General features: G+C 36.4%; 2 protein-coding genes across 4 annotated transcripts in view; both read left to right on the forward strand.

Moving 5' to 3' along the window:
* LOC107718034 (arf-GAP with SH3 domain, ANK repeat and PH domain-containing protein 1-like) overlaps positions 1-7563 on the forward strand; it is a 51558-nt gene extending 43995 nt beyond the window's left edge. For both annotated transcript variants that reach the window (XM_016524967.1, XM_016524966.1), the window contains 9 exons: positions 572-639; positions 821-928; positions 1858-2083; positions 2565-2726; positions 4021-4096; positions 4387-4451; positions 4541-5097; positions 5872-5994; positions 6087-7563. In XM_016524967.1, coding sequence (XP_016380453.1) covers positions 572-639; positions 821-928; positions 1858-2083; positions 2565-2726; positions 4021-4096; positions 4387-4451; positions 4541-5097; positions 5872-5994; positions 6087-6161 — 1460 coding nt within the window. In that variant the 3' untranslated portion in view covers positions 6162-7563. The remainder of the gene's footprint in view (positions 1-571; positions 640-820; positions 929-1857; positions 2084-2564; positions 2727-4020; positions 4097-4386; positions 4452-4540; positions 5098-5871; positions 5995-6086) is intronic.
* A 1726-nt stretch (positions 7564-9289) lies between these two features.
* The window catches only part of LOC107718035 (protein FAM49B-like), a 35513-nt gene continuing 23479 nt past the window's right edge, over positions 9290-21323 (forward strand). Inside the window, exon 1 of one of the 2 annotated variants that reach the window (XM_016524968.1) lies at positions 9290-9452. The gene's annotated coding sequence lies outside the window, so the exon portion shown is untranslated. The other variant, XM_016524969.1, reaches the window with a different exon arrangement.

The following is a 21323-nucleotide window of genomic DNA, read 5'->3' on the forward strand; positions in this document are numbered from 1 at the left end:
CCCTTTTGGGGTAGGGGCGTGTTTGTTTTGGTGATTTCAAATATCAACATTGGCTACCAGAAATCACTTACTCTGCCTTTAAATATTACTACAATTTAAAATAACAGTTTTCTAATTTAATGAAATGTATTCCGGTAATGGCAAAGCTGAATTGAATGCATCCTTGCTGAATAAAAGTATTTTCTTTCTATCAAAAAAAAAAAATCTTACTGACCCCAAACATATATAATCTGTCATAAAATGATTTGTCAGAGATAACTGGATTTTCTGCAGATGTCTAGAAACATCAGTTGTAAATACAGACCTCTGGGACCTGCATGTCAATCTGAATGCTTGGAGGCTCATCCTCCGACATGTTTCATTCCTCAAATTCTTTGCACTGAGTAATATACAGGTGTCACCACACCTAACCTGGAGGCTTTGATTTTTGCTTCTTGCGCAATTTAAATATATGCAATTTTTCCCAACCCTAAAATATAACTGTTAAAAATCTTAGAAAAGTTATTTATTCATTATTTAATTACCATAGTAGTAGCAAGGCTCTTCCAATGCGCTTTATGTTTTATTTCAGTAAATCAAAATGGGGAGACTGCTTTGGACATTGCCAGACGACTGAAAAATGCACAGTGTGAAGAGCTAGTGAGTGTGATAATTTTGTATTCAATAGTTCTTTTTCTGTGTTAATTACGGAAGAATTTTGCCATACAGCCACCTGAAATTTCACTATACAGTCATGTAATTACTCAAAACATGGCCTTTTCTGCATTAACATCAGAGAGGAGAAGTGTATTAAGTTAATGGTTTGTGATTGGATGCGCAGCTGGCAGAGGCAGCAGCCGGGAGGTTTAATCCTCACGTGCATGTGGAGTATGAGTGGAATCTGCGTCTGGAGGAGATCGACGAGAGTGACGATGACCTAGATGACAAGGTTTGTGTGCCTACATTTTGTTTTGTCCCATATCTCCCTATAGTAGAGTTCCACTTTGCTCTGTCAGTTAAGAGATCCCTCTTTATGCACCCTCTATTATAAGCATGAGCATAATGAGTAATTTTCTATTCGATTGATTGCTATTTGCTGGAAACTTCACATCTTGTTAGAACTTTTATCTTTCATAATGGTAAAAGATGTTATAATGGTAAAAAGAAGTTATCTTTTATAATGGTTTAAAACTAAGCTAATTAAAAAATGTACACTTTTCTTAAAAAATGTATTATGTATTAAGAAAAAAATTAAGACACAAAACAATGCCGGACTTACCCAGAACTTACATAGAAAACAATTTGAGAATTATATTGCCACTGTTAGGATAATGCACATATAAAAACTATGGGATACTTAGTCTATCCGCATTAGGTAAATAACTAGAAGAATAACAAAGTGCAGTAAACGGTAATTCTATTTGCATTAAAAATCAATGTGTTGGTGATTACGATAATAAATTAAAATATGATAACAAATACCTTTTTTCCTGTATCAAACAGCATATCAGAATGTTTTTGTACAGTTAAAATACCTGGAAGTGACTTCCAAGTTATAAATGCTCTTACTTCACATAATGGAAAATGCTCTCTGCCCACTCAGACAAAGAAAACGATTTGATAAGCAAACAACTTTCTCAAAGTGCTTCAAATTTTATCACAAAATCAAAATCACATTTGAATGCTTCATAAAAGTGGATCCTCGTCTGCAGAGATCCATGCCTTGAGAAATGAGATCTGAAAATACCAGTAAGAATCAAAATATTCCTACATTTTGATTTGCCTGAAAGCACACTGTATATCTACAGCGCCACCCAGTGCATTCAGTTGTAACAGCAAGGTTTTACTAGTCTCAAATAAATATTTTTCCATCCCCAGCCCAGTCCAGTGAAGAAAGAGCGTTCTCCCCGACCTCAGAGCTTCTGTCATTCCTCAAGCGTGTCCCCTCAGGAGAAGCTGTCTTTGCCAGGGTATTTAGGACACAGGGACAAACAGCGACTGTCCTATGGAGCCTTTGCCAGTCCCGTCTACAGCACCTCCACAGATACACCTGCATCTCCAGTATCAGAGGGGCCCACAATAGCCAGCAAGACCACTTCAAAAGGTATACACGCCTTTAAACTCAATATACATGACACTGAAAATAAAAAAAGAGAAGACCAGGTGCCTGGAAAGGTAAAGCATGATGATAGAATGACTTATTTGCATGTACCTGATGGCTTTGCATTAACTTTAATTGCGGGGGAGGTATAATGTGCAATCAATGGAGGCTAATCGTGAGTGATTGTGAAACATCCTCTCTCACCACAACCACTGTTTGCTTGCAAACTGAACTGGAATGTGCAACCTTTGGCTTTTGTTTCAACTAATTGGATATCGGCCCGCCACCTGCATTCTGGGACTATATTAAAGGAATAGTTCACCCAAAAATGAACATTAGCTGTTTTGGTTATTTTGGTTGTGCTTATGGAGGTGACTTTGTACTCCTCCTATGATGATTGGAGTGCTGTCTTTGCCCTTGTGTTCCGGTGCGCTCGGGCCTCACTTGCTTCTCGACCAATCACGTCATCTCGTCACTCTTTCAGCTCCGTCCACTGGACCGCCCACCTCCCTGCCACTGGGATCGCAATCAAGTGCAGAAGGCAGCTCCACTCTGTCTAAGAAGAGAGCGCCTCCTCCACCTCCCGGACACAAGCGCACCCTCTCAGACCCCCCCAGTCCCGTACTTCAGGGCCCGCAGAGCAAAGGTGCGTCCAGGTGGCAACACCTCAGTTTTGTGACTGCAGAAACAACACTGTGTCACCACCTCGGCTGACAGAAAAGAGCAAAATTTTTTTTTGGTGGTGTTGGTGTGAAATGGGTGGGTATGAATTCTGAGCCTGACCTCAAATGGCCATTACAATGAAGTGATACTCTGAGTAATTGTTTTAGGGCTCCTGTTCTTGAGTATGTGTTAATGATCAAAGACTGAGAGCTTTCTGAGTGGAAGCGTGACATGTCAAACACCCAAGGATGTTAATGCAATTAGTGCTTAACATTACATTTTCTTCAGTATTTTCTCTTTCCTCACCCCACAATGAGAGTTAAAGTGGTTAATCCCCATTTAATATTCATATTAATCAGCTTATGCCTGCTTTCTTTTCGTTTTGTGATTCTGAGCTTTGCGATTTAAGAACAACAATTCATTTTGTTCATGTTCTGTTGCATTTTTGCGATTAAACTAGCTATTAAATTGTTTAAGTGTGTAATTCATGTGTTATTATCTCCACCAGCTAGAATTTATAATAACTACAATTAAAATGGTGATTAAAATTTGTCAATAATTACAATTAGATTGAATATCAATTTATGAAATAATGTCAAATTATAACATAGTTTTATCATTTTAATTTTTGAATACAGTCAAGAATGTCAAGACTTCTGAGATGGAACAGGCTACAATCACCATTTAAATTTTTAAATGACATTGTTTAGGTACTTTATCACACTTGGCTCATTTAATGTGCGCAAATACATTTTGCTAGGTTCATTTAGTGTTAGATAATAGTGTGTTTAACAAATCCAATAGTACATTAATGCTTTTACAAATGTCTTGGGACACAAAAATCTACTGTATTCGTGAAAAGTGCCTATTTTCAAATAGGTTTCCCCAAACACTCTCCTTATCTTCCATTGGTCGGATAAACAGATAGTTCGCCCCCGGACTCATTCCATTGGTTGAGCTAATTTTGCTCTGTTGGACTGGTTGTGAAGCCCTAACAAGCTGACAATTTGACTGTGCCACAAAGTTATGGCTTTTATATTTTTTCGGAGAAAATCAACCTGCAAATGACTTTCTTATAGTTGCCTTGGCATATTAAGCTGGGATTGGAGAAAATATTTTAACATCATAAAATAAGCATCATCTTTAAGATGTCTCGGTAACATCAATGAAGATCACATGCACATAAAAGCAAGAGTATAAGACATGGCCAAAGCTCTTAATGAAATACAGGAACTTCAAACCCGCTTTAAACCTCTTCCCTCTTTTGAACCTCATAGGAAGTGAGTCCACTCCTCCTTCTGCAAATCGGACATCCCCAGCCAATAAGTTTGAGGGAATTCAGCAGCAGCAAAGGTGCTGCACCACACTCTACTTGATATAGAAAACCTGCTGTTTCATGTTTTCTGACTCTTTTCATTCTTTACCAACAATTTTCTTGTATAAACCTAGAGTTTGTGATTTTTAAAGTGTAATAGTCCTGTTTCGCACAATAATCATTTGGGCATTTTACTGCATGTCTAATCGATCTTAAAGACCATTAAGATTTAGCGTTTATAATTTTCTTGTTATCTTTGTAAATCCATCATGAAGGTTTTTTCTAGTCTGTTATAGAGATATTAATCACATGACCTTTTTGATTTCAGCACTACTTCTATGAACACAAAAGCAACATTTGGCCCACGAGTTCTTCCCAAACTACCTCAAAAAGGTACATTTCACATGACGTTAGCTACAGGTTATATATATTTCTGATTTTTAACTTTATGTTGACCTACACATGATGTCTTACTCTTTCAGTGGCACTACGAAAGATTGACACAATCCACCTCCCCTCAGTGGACAAGTCCGGTCCTGATGTGCTGCAGAAACCCCCACAGGCCCAGGACACGCCTCCCACCAGAGCTTCAGATACAATAACTAGACCCACTGAGCCGCCACCTAAAATCCCACAACCTGCAGAACGCTCCCAGCCTGTGGAGGTGCCACAGAAACCGCACATCTCAGACCTTCCCCCTAAACCGCAGCTATTTGATCTTCCCCCAAAACCACAATTGTCGGATTTACCTCCAAAACCTCAGATTTCTGACCTGCCCCCGAAACCTCAGCTTAAGGATCTTCCTCCTAAGCCACAGCTCTCTGACCTCCCATCCAAGCCTACGATGTCTTCAGCAGCTGAGACCCCACAGAGGCAAACAACACAGGAGGAAACAAGTCCAAAGCCCCAGCTGACAGAGGTGCAGTCATCCAGTCAGCAGGAGGAGCTCTCTCCAAGACAGGCCAGTGAGGACACTAATGGTGCACCTGCAGGAACTGTGGAGATGCCTGTCCCGATGCCACGGAAAATAAACACAGTGGTGAGTGAAAAGACATTTTATTTATGTACTGTGGACCCAGAAAGTTTAAGTTTTAACAACCAGGAAGTGCGCAAATTCTTTTTTGTACTCATTTCATGACCTATGTCTATTGTTTTATCATTTTTAACCTAATAGACCTAAATAACCTTTTTTTATTCATAAAATTGAGCTTAAAAAGTGCACTTTTTAAAATAAGAATAAATAAGAAGGCATTAGTTTATGTATTAATTAATAAAAAATGTATATATATTATATATATAAGCATTGTGTTAGCAGCGCAAAAGGTCGTGGGTTTGATTCCCAGGGAACACACATACTGGTGAAAAATGTATAGCCTGCCTGAATGCACTGTGAGTCGCTTTGGATAAAAGCATCTGCTAAAAGCATAAATAATAATAATAATAATAAAAGTATTTATTTATATATTTTTTTATTTTGTTTCATATACGCCACAGTTCAAAAGTTTTAAGACCAGTCTTTTTTTTTTTTTTTTTAAAGAAATTAATACTTTCATTCAGCAAGGACAAATAAAAAAAATAATATTGTTTTAAATATATCAAAATAGAAAACAGTTATTTGTTATATATTAATAATATTTCACATCTTCATGTTTTTACTGTATTTTTAATTTAATGAATGCAGCCTTGGTGAGCATAAGAGACTTATTTCAGAAACATAAAAAAATCCTACTGACCCCAACATTTTAAACAGTAATGCTTACATTAAAAAGATCAACAGGTGTAACACTAATAACTGGAGATCATCTCTGTGCAGGGAAAGAACAAAGTAAGGCGTGTGAAAACCATCTACGATTGCCAAGCGGATAATGATGATGAGTTGACTTTTGTGGAGGGGGAGGTTATAATTGTTACAGGAGAGGAAGACCAGGAGTGGTGGGTAAGTAAATCTGTGCCGTGCGGTTGCTACTAGTATCGTTAATGCAGATTGTTAGGACAGATTGTCACATTCATCAACTTGCCTCTTTACAGATTGGGCACATAGAGGGTCAGCCTGAAAGGAAAGGGGTCTTCCCAATGTCCTTCGTGCACATTCTGTCAGACTGACAGCGTATAACCGGCAGGCGAGAGGCTCTCTAACTAGCACAAGCTCTGCTCTCTCTGGCCTCACACTGGACTGTGAGCATTGCCTCTGTACATAGCTGCTGAACAAACAAAACATGAAGTATCAAACCCATGCTCCCTTAATCCTCAAGGGTGAAATGTGTAGACTATGTGTTGTTCATAAACTGTGTTATCCTGCCTACCAGTATTATCGTAGCCATGGCAACCCAGCATGCCAAACTGGGTTTGCAGTAGCTATACTTGGAAATCTAGCACTTAACATGTATGCTGTAACTTTGTGTATGTGTACACATATAGAATTATATGTATGTCCATTTTAAGTGTGTCTTTGTACATACATATGCACAGATGTAAGTGTATATTTATGTGCGTATGTATAATGTACAAGTGTGCAAATGTATGTTAACCCTGCTTGCTTATGGAGCCCGTGTGACTCTTGACATTTTAGTGTACCGTTTTAAAAGAAAAAAAAGATCATCTCTTGAATTTTTAGAAGGCGTAGAAGCAAGAATACAAGTTACTTAAATACTATACCAGTTTTGAAATTCCCAGCATAGTGGGATTCTGGTCAGGGATCAAAACCAAAATGTAAAGTTTTGAACATCTCATCTGCTATAAATAAACAATCAAAATATGCATTCATTCAGTTTGCATTGCTCGCAAAAAAAGCCAGAAATCATCTTTATTCTGAATGCCTCAGTGAGTAGGAGACCAATTAACATCCCTAGAAAATTGCTAGTGTAATACTACCACTTTCTACCCGTATGTTTAGCCAGTATGTTCATATGGTGGCTGTATCCAAGGACGTTACCACATAGAACCAGTAATAATTTAAGAATGAACCACTGAAGAGCTCATATCGATCAAACATTTCAGTGTCTATTGTGGTTACGGCTTTGGTTGCATGTGTGGGACTGCTTCATTCCTTCCTCATTGTCGTTTAATGCCAAATCTGACAAAACCGATGCCTCAGCTCTGGGAAAGTGTCCTTGTCAATATTCTTTTATTAGATCATCATCTGGTCTCTGGTTATTATTCATGAATCATGCATAATTTATGAAGATTCACACACTCATACATGGATCTGACTGGTCAAATGTTGTTGGCTTTGTATAAAAATGTTTAGGAGGAGTTTTGTTGTTTGCTTACAGTGACTGTGGAATGTGATTTCTTTTGGTTTGTTTTGTTCATTTAAGTTGAAATGAACTGCGAGGTGACCCGGCAGTGAGTGACTGACTCGGTATGACTCAGAATGAACTAACGCTGCCTCTTTTCTCGTTACCCTATCAGGGAGACCAGCATTCATTCTTGGTTTTTAACTATTATTCTATTAAAGCAGCACTATGTAACTTTTTCTGTGTTCAAAATTTGCAAAATGTATATAATGAGCGAGTACATCATGAATTCATCTTCCAAACCGCGTTTTTGTCTTATTCCGAATCACTACGGTACACTTGTAATAAGTACTTATATTTGGACTATTGTATCCTGGTTGGGTCGTCACCGCTGCGGAGTAACACATACCTGCGTGAATCGCCATAGACATAAACTTAGAGAAGTAGTTCCGGTTGGAATGTTCCTCCGCGGGATGTGTGCAGTTCTGTTTATTAACCGCTAGAGCGCCAAAAGTTACATAGTGCTGCTTTAACAAAAGATGTATTCATGAATGCCACCTGTACTATATTTGATGATGATAGTATTTGACATTTATAGGGCTAAAGCGTTTCAGCATGGAGAGGGATGGACCCTTTATTATGGGTTTTGTTTCTCTGTCTTAGGTCATGTTACAATTAAATATTAACTAAGGAATAAATAACAGGAATTCAGCACAAAGAACATCTCTGCTCTATGAACAAGACAAAACAACTTCAAGATTTGTAGTATAAAGTTGTGGACGCACCATTCCTTGACTGTTTTGTTTAGACCCCTGTGATGAGCCCACTGTTGGACCACGTCTATCTTTTTAGATGTTCAATCCAGCACAACTCCAGATCATGGATTCTTGTGTTGCTAATATTGTAGCATATTAAAGTCTGGAAACAGTTAAAAGGACAACTTCACATTTAAGTGAATAAACTGGATTCAGTCCTAATGTTAAATTTAGGATGAATTTTGCCACTCTCTTGTACCTTTTTCTTCTTCTTCTGTGTTTGCTGCACTGTAAGTTCAGACAAAGAAAATCAAACTTGGCTATCAAGTCTTCGAATCTTAAAATAAAGACTACGTTGAAACCATGTAGTCTCCATGTTATTTGTTTATTTATTTATTTACTTCAAGCTGGGTTATTTGACATACAGGGTCCGTTTAAAAAAAATTGACTTTATTTGATTTATTTTCTGACTTCTCTCTGATAAAGGCTCATGGCATTCATTAACATTAATACTAACTGAAAAGGACACTGACTTTTGAACTTTTTTTAATGTATGAAAAAAATACATTAGTCAGATCAATACCATTAACACACACATACTGTATATATATATATATATATATATATATAGTAAAAATCACAGTTTTTTTTTCCTCAAAAGGTTTTAACATTGATAACACCAATGATAATTCTATAATTCTTTGAAATTATTTTTGGAATTATTAATGACTTATGTCCATGCAGAAAATCAGCCTGAAGTAGATCTATTAGTTTATTACATTGACTAAGGTCTACTAGTCTAAGTGTTTTACTATTTTGTTTATTATTATTTTAATGGAATAATATTATTTTATGCTATTATTATTATTAAAATGTAAATTTATTATTTATGTTTTATATTGGACTACTTAATTAAATATTTAAAATCTTTTTCTTGACTGAAAAGCCAGGGGCACGTTAGTCACCATGCTTTGAAATAGAGAACTGCCCATAAAGCACTACCGTGCAAAAGAACTAGAGCATTTCCATGATAATTTCATTACACAACGTTGCTTCGTTATTAATGTGACCGTTTCTATCGTATCGTTTGCGTTTTTCAGTGTGCATTGAGCTCAAAACATCATAAGTGAAAGCAAAGATAGGTAGATCCAAAACAGAAAGAGAACGCTACATGCATAGTAAAACTAGTCAGCTTCCTCTCTCGAAATCAATTCCTTTTATAGATGCAGGCAGAGCTTGTTTAGCGCTCCCTCAGTCGAGTCGAGCTCAACCTGCGCGTCAAACGCAACACTTCTGATTGGCCAATCCGGAAAATGTAGACACACTTCACAATGATCCGCTGAGCAGGGTGTTCTTCGGCGTTTCCCTATATTTACTTTTCACTGAATTGACTGGAAATTAAGGTAAGAATCATGAATTAAGTTGCAATTCCATTCCAATATGCAACCTGACACCTGGCGCGAGAGAAAGTGTGTTTCCTTCAGCACACAGGTGAGGGGAGAGTCTACTATAAAGACAGCCTGAGTGTAAAGTGACTGAAACTAAACTAAAAGAAAGCTCAATAATAAATTAAACTCAGTTTTAAAGATTTTAAATGAATGATATTAAACTTGTACTTCACAACGTTTTTGTGAAAACAAGGCGTTTGATCACATTTCACTTGACTTTGAGGTTTATTCATTGTAATGGACGGTGATTATTACAGATACATGGCTTTGGTGTTATATGTTTGTTTATGTACACTTGTATACACTTGTCTTATGCGTATTTGTCTGCTGCTGAGCAGAAAAGAGTGAATTTTATTATAAAAACCGAGACTATTCTTAAGAACAAAAGCAATGGTGCGAGTTTTCAGACTTCCTCTGTGTTCAAATAGATCATGCCACTTCCTGATTTTGTTTATTCAAAACACGCATTTCAAAGCACATCAAGTTCCTACATTTTCACTGTCATGCAGCCATAGGTTCAAATTTATTTGATGTACAGAGATAACCATTTTGACTGTTTATTTAAATAAATGTTAATCGTTTTAACATTTAAAATGTTCATATGACAATTGCGCGGTTCATTTAAAGTATACAGGGTTCCCACACTTTTAGGCCAATGAATTTTCGTAACGTTACAGGACGTTTCTAAATATTCATGATTGTTGAATAAGGATTCTGATTCATTTATATTCAGGCCGATTCACTAATGAATCTTGCAGACCACTTGTGAACTGTTTTAAACAATTCAATGAAGTTTACTCTACACAAGCTCTATGAAATAATTTAGTAGATAGGCCAGTAATAATTTTAAACCCTCTACTTTTTATGAATACTTGTTCACATAGGTAACTTGTGTATTTAATGTGTTGTTTCCCCCAAAATACTAAAGTTTGTTATTTTTCAAGTGAGAAACGCATATGTTAAGCTTAATGGGGGGGGGGGGGGAATTTTTAGATCAACAACTTTGTATAAATATAGCTCATTGTATTTCATTATTTACTATTATTGTGTCACAAGCCGAAATAAAACAATTTAAAAAACGTTTCTGGATATTGGTTATCAGACGCTCAAAATAGTCTTACATAAAAAACAATAATGGACAATCTCTTTATTTTAGAGATAAGAGCATAACTAGAAATATATATATATTTTATAGAAATGTCCATGACTTAAGAATTTAAGCTTAATACATTTACATAAATTAATTTTCATTTTCCAGGCCTAGAAAACACACATTTAAAATGCCATTTTTGCATGATGGTAACAATATAGAAAACCACAGCCTGCATAAACTACATTCTGGATGCAAGCAAATACCTTTATTGTTTGTTTGATGGATTGCAGAACTGTCTGTTATGTGCAAGGCCACAGGTTTGAATTGAAGCATGAACTATACATATTGACCCAGCAGCCTTCATTATAACCTCCAGACCAGTGGTCAGCATTAAAACACCAAGACGTGTGCAGATGTCGACTCTGCAGACTAGGTTATGGCTGATATTACAAAATTTGTCATAGTTTATAAGACCTTATTATAACCTACATTACATATATCAGCATGATGTTTTACATGTATTAAGTGAAAATTAAAATTACCATACATTATATGTTATGTAAAAGGGGAACAGATCACAAAAACTGTTCATTGTAACTATGGTCATTATTAGGTAAAAGCCAATATACTGATGGACACAAATACATTATAGCTTTAGTAGGTTGGTTTTTCCAGATGGTACTTTGTAAAGAGCAGTATTGCAGCAAAAACACCTGCACAGCTCTAATCACTATAAGATGCTGATCAATAGCATCTGCTCTGTGCAAACAGCTACGTTGTGACATCCCTTGTGCTGTGAGATGTTAGGTTGTGATTGTGTTTCTGGATGTAGCGGAGCGTTCCTGTACTGCAGGGTTTATCTAGTACCACTTTATATGCCCTTAAGGCATGTGTGACTAACTGAAGCAGTACGCCCTTCACATGTCAGCTTCACATGTCTAGCAAGGTTTTATAACTACATTTTGATGCAGTGTCCAAATCAAAAAAAGCTTTATATTGTTGACTTTTAAAAAAATAATAATAATTTTGAGTGTATGTAGAAGCTGTATAAAGACAAGAGGTTAAACAAAAAAGCATTTGAGTGGGTTTTATTCTGCTATTATTATTGAGTGTGTATATTGACATATACAGTGGGTACGGAAAGTATTCAGACCCCCTTAAATGTTTCACTCTTTGTTATATTGCAGCCATTTGCTAAAATCATTTAAGTTAATTTTTTTTCCTCATTAATGTACACACAGCACCCCATATTGACAGAAAAACACAGAATTGTTGACATTTTTGCAGATATATTAAAAAAGAAAAACTGAAATATAACATGGTCCTAAGTATTCAGACCCTTTGCGCAGTATTTAGTAGAAGCACCCTTTTGATCTAATACAGCCATGAGAAAAATTAACTTAAATGATTTTAGCAAATGGTTGCAATATAACAAAGAGTGAAAAATTTAAGGGGGTCTGAATACTTTCCGTACCCACTGTATAATGTATATGACATTAATATTTAAAAACAGTGAGCTTATGCTATCTTGCTTTCAGAGGAGTATTGTGAAGGAGGTAACCATTTTTAGTGTTGGTTCAACTTCCTGGTTATGCTTTGTGGTAGGACATGCTCGCTTTATCAGTCTTCACAGTCAAACAAATCAACAGTAAGTTGACACCTTTTTGTGGTCAGATGCTCTTTAAAAACTCTTGAGCACATTTCTATTCTCTACTGCTAGCTCGAGGACTGCCCCAGATACATTCATATGGGCAGCTTACGTGCATTTCTGCTCTAAGATTCAAAGCATATAGCAAAGTAAACATATATTGTTCTTTTCATTTTCAGCAAATAGTATTTGAGCATTCAGTTATTTATTTCTTACATACAGTATCACATTTTAAATATTATCTGTTCCCTCAGGTCATGCTGTGGTAAAAGTGGAAAAAAGATATTTAGACACTGTCTAAGAACACACAGCATTTGTGTTTTCCGCAGTACATGCGCAAAAAAGCAGAGGAGAGAACAGAAACACCTGTGCTGTCATGCCAGAGGAAGCATGTTCGTACAGGCCCGATAGCTGTGGCTAACATTTGGTTTCTCGTGTTCCTGCCTGTGGCATTCTTCCATGCTGCTTGGTTTTTTTCTTTGGAAGAGGTATAGAGAAGTGAATCCAGCATTTCAGTAGCATGCAGAAGTTATGTTAGTGAGTGCAGGAAAGCATTTGTGAGAGAGGAAACAAGCTCATGATGGCATGTTTTGACTTTTCTTAGTTAACTCGAGAGTTTATATTTTTTAAAAGGTGGTTTGTTCAGTTTCGTTTTTCCACAGAGTTTTTCGTTGGATTCTAAATGTTGCTTTTGTATTGTTAAACTAAACTGATACAGTTCAGTTTCTCATTTCACTTTAAAGTTTATAAAAATAGCTTTATAAATGTGTTCTACAATTCGTTTAAATTCATTTTAAACAGGCATTTCGGTTAAAAAAAATAAAACAAAGGTGAGATTGATGTCATGCAATCAATATAATGCAGCAAACTTTCCCTCCTCTTAGCAGGAGGAAAGTACTGGGGCCTTAAAACAACATCACTGAATAACAAGCAATAATTAGTGATGATTAATAATTAGAGCATTTATCTAGCATCTTGCTAGCATCTTGCTGGCCTGAGGATAGAGGATAAATATCTGTATCGAACATTATTCTCCTATGAACATGAACCTTCAGACATCTGACCTTCTGACCTGGAGTTGACAAGAGATTGCCTGTCCCTGTGAGGTATATGATAAATTAAATCTATAAATCTATATGAACTCTGACCTGAAACTCAGAGCTCAAAGTATAAGTGCAAAAATTCACACCAAAATTGAATGCAAAACATGAATGCTCAGCGAGCCAGTGGCACTTAGCGATGCTTTGGTGTAGTTTAAAATAATAGTTGTCAATTATTATTTCTGCATCCGATTCTCACCCCTAAAAAGGGGGAAGGCACTAATAGATGTTTAAAAGTGTTTTTCTTTTTTGATGTTCGCAAAACGCTTGGCTTGGTTATAGCTAAGGCTTCGTTAAAAAAAAATTCAGGCATACAATAATTTTTTTTTAATTTGTATAAAATGTATTCAACAAAAATAACATTGACATGGTCCATATGTCCATAAGGTAAAAAAAAAAAAAAAAAAATTTTTGGAAAAAAAAAATTTTTGATACAGCCTAAAAAAGTTAAGGTTAGACAAATTAAAATGTTAAGTTGTATAAGTGACAACTTTATATTATAATTAAGGTATCCAGGTCCGATTCCTAACCTTTTTATTTATACAACATTTCAGTTTAAATTTTGTAAAAAAATTTTTACTTGCTTACTGAGTACTGGTCAAAAGTTTGGACACATTACTATTTTTAATGTTTTTGAAAGAAGTCTCTTATGCTCATAAAGGCCTGGGGAAAAAAAAGTATTGATACAGCCTAAAAAAGTTAAGGTTAGACAAATTAAAATGTTAAGTTGTATAACTGACAACTTTATATTATAATTAAGGTATCCAGGTCCAATTCCTAACCTTTTTATTTATACAACATTTCAGTTTAAATTTTGTAAAAAAATTTTTACTTGCTTATTGAGTACTGGTCAAAAGTTTGGACACATTACTATTTTTAATGTTTTTGAAAGAAGTCTCTTATGCTCATAAAGGCCTGGATTTATTTGATCGAAAATACAGAAAAAAACAGTAAAATTGTGAAATATTATTACAATATAAAATAATGGTTTTCTATTTTAATATACTTTCAAATATGTTGTGCTGCTTAATATTTATGTTATGACCCGTGGTACTTTTTCAGGATTTTTTTTTTTATTATTAGAAAGTTGTAAAAAAAAAAAAAAATTTATAATTATATAAGTCTTTACTATCACTTTTGATCAATTCAACACTATTACTGTTTTGTTCTCTATTTTTGATCAAATAAATGCAGGTAATGTGTCCAAACTTTTGACCTGTACTGTATGTACATTAATTAAACTGTATCTAAGTTAAAGTTAATTAAACTGTATCTCTTTTTTGTTTGTTGAGGATATTATTATAATAATAATTATTATTATTATTATGCAGTAATTTGCTCAGTAATTTATTCACAGTTCTTGAATACCACATCAGTAAATTAACATCAGTGCTCTTACCATTTTTTTCCTAGCTGGGTATGAGCAGGATTTCCCCCATTTATTGACTACAGATATTGCCATATTGTTAATATTAATAATATGATATTATGTATTGCACTGTTACCTTAAATATGCACTATATACACAAGTCAAGTGGAAGTGAAAGAGATGATCACTTGAAGGATGTGTTCCTTACGGCAAGCATTTAGAAGGCGGGACGCTTTGAAACGCTTTGTGTCCGTTATTATTAATGCACAAACTAACCGTGTATGTGCGCTCTCGGCCCACTGATCACTATAACATCATATTTCTGATTGAACACAGTTCAGTATATTCACGTAGTTGTCAAAATTAATGTAGAGCAAGTGTTTTATAACGGATGCTCGCCGAAGAGTGTGTTTTGGAGAAGTTTGGCAGGATTAGTGGTGTTTATGTACATACCGGGCATAAGTTATCTCTCAGAACACGTGATCGATAACTGTTCACTGATGATGTCGAGCCGGTGTAGTGATGCTGAATAGATCGGTATAAGGGTGCGTTCACACTTGTAGTTCGGTTCTCTTGGTTCGTTTGGTCTGGACCAAAAAAGAAAACGATACATTTAGTCCTGGTCCACTGAGCGTTCACACTGGCATTTTTGACAGCGAACCTAAAGATACCGAACGTAAAGGCACAGTGATACGTTCACAACCTGATTGGTCAGGTTGAATTACGTATATTTCGCGACGGAACTCACCGAATACCCCAAACAAAAGCTGTGTTCGACTTAAAGTGCTGCGCAGACCGATCAGTGTATGACATCAAAGTACCCATTAACCAATCGGTCTGCTCAGCGCCGCTTTAAGTCGAACACACCTAATGCCGTCTGCTGGACTAAGCGCGCTCATTGCTGCGTGTACTTATGATTTTATTTTCACCACCTGCAAACTAATGAAGAGCTCATAAAAGGCACTTTACCTCCTCGTTGCTCCACGTTTGACCTCTGCTCATTTTGTTTTGGATGGTACCGCTCGTTCCGCGTTGTTAAATCATGTCGCATAGCGTCGCATCTTGTCATTACTTCCTGTTTTTGGTTCGTTTAGAAGTGTTTGGTCCGTGTTGCGTTCATATTTCATTCGAACCGCAGCGTTCACACTTAGGGTGTATTCACACCAGGAAAGTCCGCTAGTTCACTTGCTTTGGTCCGGACCAAATACAATGTTGATTTTTTTTTTTTTGGTGCGGTTCGCTTTCACACTGCCCTTTTTGCAAGTGAACCAGAAACTGTAAACAAAACCACACATGTGCTTAAGGTCATCCATTCATTGGTTCATCCATTCAACCATACCAGAGTTTGTTTGGAAGCGGACCGAGACCACGTCTTCAGCTGGGTCTCGGTACGGTTGTTTGGTCCGCATCAGAGTGCAATTGCTGTATTCACACCTGCCCAAAAGATCTGCACCAAAGGGGGAAATTAACTTGAGTTCGATTCAATCGAACCAAACAAGACAGGTGTGAATACACCCTAAGTCGTTTATATTGCAGTCCTTTGGCATCTCCCTGTGGTCTTGTTTGGTATGGCAGGTTGACTTGTGCTAATTTGTTAAAGGGGACATAACACACACATTTTCGCCAATCTCATGTTAATCTTGAGTACCTATATATTAGTATTGCATCCTTCATATCTCCGAAGAGTCTTTAGTTTTATCAGATTTATAAAAGAAAGATACAGCTTTACGATTCTCTCCGAAAACAGCTGAGCTCCTGGAGGCGTGCCATGGGCGGATCTTAAGAGTCACGGGCCTATTGGCAACAAAACACAGACGTTTGATGCAGTTTTACTCACCGCCTGCAATTCCAGCTCCATAGAGAGGAGAGGAAGGGGGCCTTGGAGTAAAGGTTGAAAACCATTGCCCTAGGCAATTGCCTGCTATGCCTATAGATAGCGCCGGCCCTGAAGTTATCTCAAAAATGTAAATCTGGAAACACTAAATGTTAAAATGTGATAGCTAATTGCAATAATAATTTTTTTGTAGTTGTGGCAAAACAATTTAAATCGTCATATTCTATAACCATTTAAAATTCAAGGCTTTTAAAACTTTTTTCAAAACTTTCAGACAAGGCTTTAGGCTACCATTTAAAGTTTTGACAAATGTGGCTTTGTAATGTAAAATGTAAATGTAAAATTCTAAGAAATGCACTGTAATTTCTATTTTAATTCATGCGATGGCGCCGCAGACGGCAGCCTCAGTGTTTGGCTCTCCAGTGTTTGTACTGTTTTTGTTAGTTTTTCCTGTTTTTTGTTTCTCAAACACGATCAGTTTTACCAGGGATGAGCTGCTGAACATTCGGCAGAACACACCACACAATCTTCTACCGGATTTCGTTTATTCGGACGTTTTGCTGAACGTTGTAGTCGGCGGAGCTGCTGCGCTGATCAAGCGCTTCAGGACACGCAGACTGGGGAAGAGAGCCGGCGTGCTTGTGAAACTCAGGAAGCGCAGATTCAGAACAGCGCTGCCTAGCATCCATCTGGCGAATCTCTGCTCTCTACCCAACAAAACGGACGAACTTCTTCTGCTCTCCCGGACAAATAAGGATTTTTCACACTCTGCTGCTCTGTGTTTCACGGAAACCTGGCTGAATGACGCCATTCCGGACAGTGCGCTACAACTGCCCGGCTTTCAGCTGTTTAGAGCAGACCGCGACGCAGAATCAACGGGGAAATCACGCGGCGGCGGGACATGTTTTTACATCAACGAAAGGTGGTGTACAGATGTTACAGCGTTAAAGAAGATGTGCTGTTCCGATCTAGAAGCGCTTTTCATTAACTGTAAGCCGTTCTATTCGCCGCGGGAGTTTCACTCGTTCATTCTCGTGAGTATTTACATTCCTCCTCAAGAGCACGTGAGCTCAGCTTTACAGAAACTCGCTGATTAGATCACAGAGACAGAGCAACAACACCAGGACTCTGTTTTAATCATTCTCGGCGACTTTAATAAAGCAAATCTTTCCCGTGAACTGCCAAAATACAGACAGCATGTTACATGTCCCACCAGAGACAGTAATATACTGGACCATTGTTACACCACAATAAAGGATGCATATCGCTCGGTCCCCAGAGCAGCTGTAGGACTCTCCAAATTCCTTGTATGTGCAAACATACTTGGCAATGAAGCTCTTTCTGATTCTGATTCTGATTCTGATTAATTCTAGTTTCTTTCATTCAAATTCAAATTGCCGTTCTGCATCCTGATTGATAGCAAATTCAATTTAAGTTCAGGAATTACCTGCCGATAAAAATAAATGACCCTTCTGCTTGACACACTCTACTCTCCTGCCTCGACGAGGTCAAACTTTGGCTATCCAACAACTTTTTAACTCAAATGACTCTAAGCCTGAGATTATAATTTTTGGTCCATCTGATAAATCTGAGTTTAATAATACCGCACTGGGCAATCTGTCTGCTTTTAATTCAAGCTACGTAATCTTGGTGTCCTCATTGATAGTCGGCTAACATTAGATAAACATGTGTCCTCCGTTGTTGCCTCTAGTTTTTTCCAGCTTCGCTTAATTTCTAAGATAAAACATTTTCTGTCTGAAAAGTCTCTTGAGACAGTTATCCATGCTTTTATAACTTCACGTTTGGATTATTGCATCTTTTTGTTTTACAGTATCTCCAAGTCTCAGGTAGCTCGACTTCAGCTGGTTCAAAATGCTGCAGCTAAATTTCTTAAAAATGGTTGCAAATATGACCACGCCACCCCCATTTTGCGAGCCCTCCATTGGCTTCCAGTCCATTTCAGGACTGACTTCAAAATTCTTCTATTTGTGTATACATATCCAAAATACCTGTCTGACTTACTGTGTTCCTATAACCCTCCCAGAAGTTTAAGATCTGGTAAACTTAACTTATTGACAATCCCTTGCTCAAGGCTAAAACGCAGAGGGGATCGAGCCTTTTCTGTGGTGGGTCGACTGTGGAATAGCTTGCCAGTACAACTTTGAATGGCCCCCTCTTTACCAGTTTTTAAATATTTTCTGAAAACTCATCTGTTTTCCCTTGCTTTTAACATGTGTTAATTGTTGATCTTTGTTTCTGTTTTAAATCTGGTATTTGTGTACTTTGCTTATGTTTATTCTGATAATTTTTTATATTGTATTTGTGTTATTCTGCTCATGTACAGCACTTTGGTCAGTCTCGAGGCTGTTTTAAAAGTGCTTTAAAAAAATTACAGTGCATTCTCAACTGAATTCTGAATGTTGCACATCCCTGATCTGAAGTCAGAAAGGCAAGGTCCTGCTGGAAGTCATTTCAAAACATAGCTTTCTGATGTCCACCAGGAGGCAATAAAACTCTTCAGTTTACAGTGTCTGTACACAGATACTGTAACCTTCCTGTTATGAAGTAGAGATGAAATAGTATTTCTGTAGTTTTTTCAAGGTCACGTCACCTTGAAACATTGTATCTTGATCTAAATGTTTAAAGTGAAGTATCATGTGTAAGGTCATATTAAGCTTTACATTTAAAGGTCATCATGAGTCTAGTTAGATGTGTAATTAAGGGTGGATGTTGTGCCTGCATCTCTTCTAGCTTCTGGGCAGATGGATTTAGCGTCTCACACATCCATGGTCGCGCAAGGGCAGATGAGAGATGATTTGTGGGCGATGTGGGGTTCATTTTTAGGTTGAAGTTCAGCTGTGTTCCTAACACAGGTTAATCAGATTGTGTACAGCTGCGGATCTGAATAACATTGTCTGCTCTGAAGCAATATGGGCAATCACTGAAAAATCACAGAAATATTGTTTCATAGGAGACAGATTCTTAACAGATGTGTCATGGCTAATGTACCAACAATATTTTTGATTAAATCTGATTGTCCTGTGGTATTTATAGGGTCTAAATGAAGGGTGCAGACAGTGGTGTATAAAGTACCTGAAAGCCATACTCAAGTAAAAGTACAGATATCTTACCAGAATATGACTTTGGTAGAAGTTGAAGTCACCGTTTAGAATATTACTCGAGTAAAATTCAATAAAATCAGAGCTAAAAATTCACCTTTTACTGTTTATGTAATTTAATTCATGACATTTATATTGGATTAATATTTAATCATATATATATATATATATATATATATATATTAAATTATGAAAATACAATTATATTTTATATACAATAAAATGCTTGAATTATTAACATATATATTATAGTATCATTTATATATTTTATGTGTTATTATGTGTTATTTATATATTTTGTGTTGTTAATTTATTTGATATTTATATAAATTATATATATTATGAATTGATTACTATTATATAAATCATAATATTATATGTAATACAATATGTAATATAAGAAATTACATATAACTTAATAGAATATTATTATATATCCTAAAGATGTATTTATTATATAAACATTATATGATTTTAACTTTTATTATCATCATAATAAGTGAAGACCGTTTTAGTGTTAGTAATTTCATTTGATATGTATATTAAAAATTATATTTAATTTTTTAATATTATTAATATTAACAATCATCAATATTATTATATTTAATTTATAAAATATGACAATGTATGTTATATATTTATTATTAAATTATCTTTATTATACTTAACATCATTATAATAACTGATCGCAATAAAGACAATGTTGGTTTTAGTCATTTGTATTGATATTAAATTAATATAAATCATTAATCATAATTTCATAAGTCATTATATTAATCATGAATTATTAAGTAATTTTAATTTATGTATATATTACATTTAGTATCATCACATTAATTGTTGGCTTGATTAATTTCATTTTTAATCGAAGAGATAGACTCTGTGTGGCCAGAGGCGTGTGTGTGATTATTAGCCGTGTCTGCTGGGGGCAACCTGCAGCATATCTGTCCATGTTTTGCCATGCTGGGGTTAATGTTAAGCCAGTGTGACGTGGCAGCGGTGGAATCTGGGTCAAGAGGAGCGCTGTCTGTGCTCTCTGCACTGCCGCAGACCGCCTCACTGCAGAGCAGAGCAGAGCCTCCCCTCCACCCACGTGACTTCCCTCTGCGCTCTGTCGAGTGGGGAGGAAAGGGGTGGGGTGGGGTCGTATTCTTCTCTGGTTGGGTGGCAGTAGTAGTAGTAGTGGAGGCGAAAACACGTGGAGGCACATGCTGTCAAACGCTGGTGCACAAGTACTGCAGTGGGGAGAAAACTGTATTCACACCCATAATCTAAAGCCTCTCTCTCAAGTACTGCAGTGGGGAGAAAACTGTATTCACACCCATAATCTAAAGCCTCTCTCTCTCTCTCTCTCTCTCTCTCTCTCTCTCTCTCTCTCAGAACAGCACCACTGTTATGAACTGAGATGAGTACAGTGCTAATAGTAACTGGGGTTTCAGCTAGCTAACTGAGATTCTGAATACAGAATAAATCAATAATGTTATATTTATTAACGTATTAAATAATTATGTAGATAGTTAATAGTAAGGTAGTTGTTAAGTTTAGGTATGGGGTTGTATTAAGGTATCTAAAATATGGTCATACAGAATAAGGCTTTAATATGTGCTTTATAAGTACTCATAAACAGCCAACATGCTATTAATATGCATGCTAGTGAATAGTG

This window comes from Sinocyclocheilus rhinocerous, unplaced genomic scaffold (genome assembly GCF_001515625.1).
Source record: "Sinocyclocheilus rhinocerous isolate Xijiao unplaced genomic scaffold, SAMN03320098_v1.1 scaffold2258, whole genome shotgun sequence".
NCBI lineage: Eukaryota > Metazoa > Chordata > Actinopteri > Cypriniformes > Cyprinidae > Sinocyclocheilus > Sinocyclocheilus rhinocerous.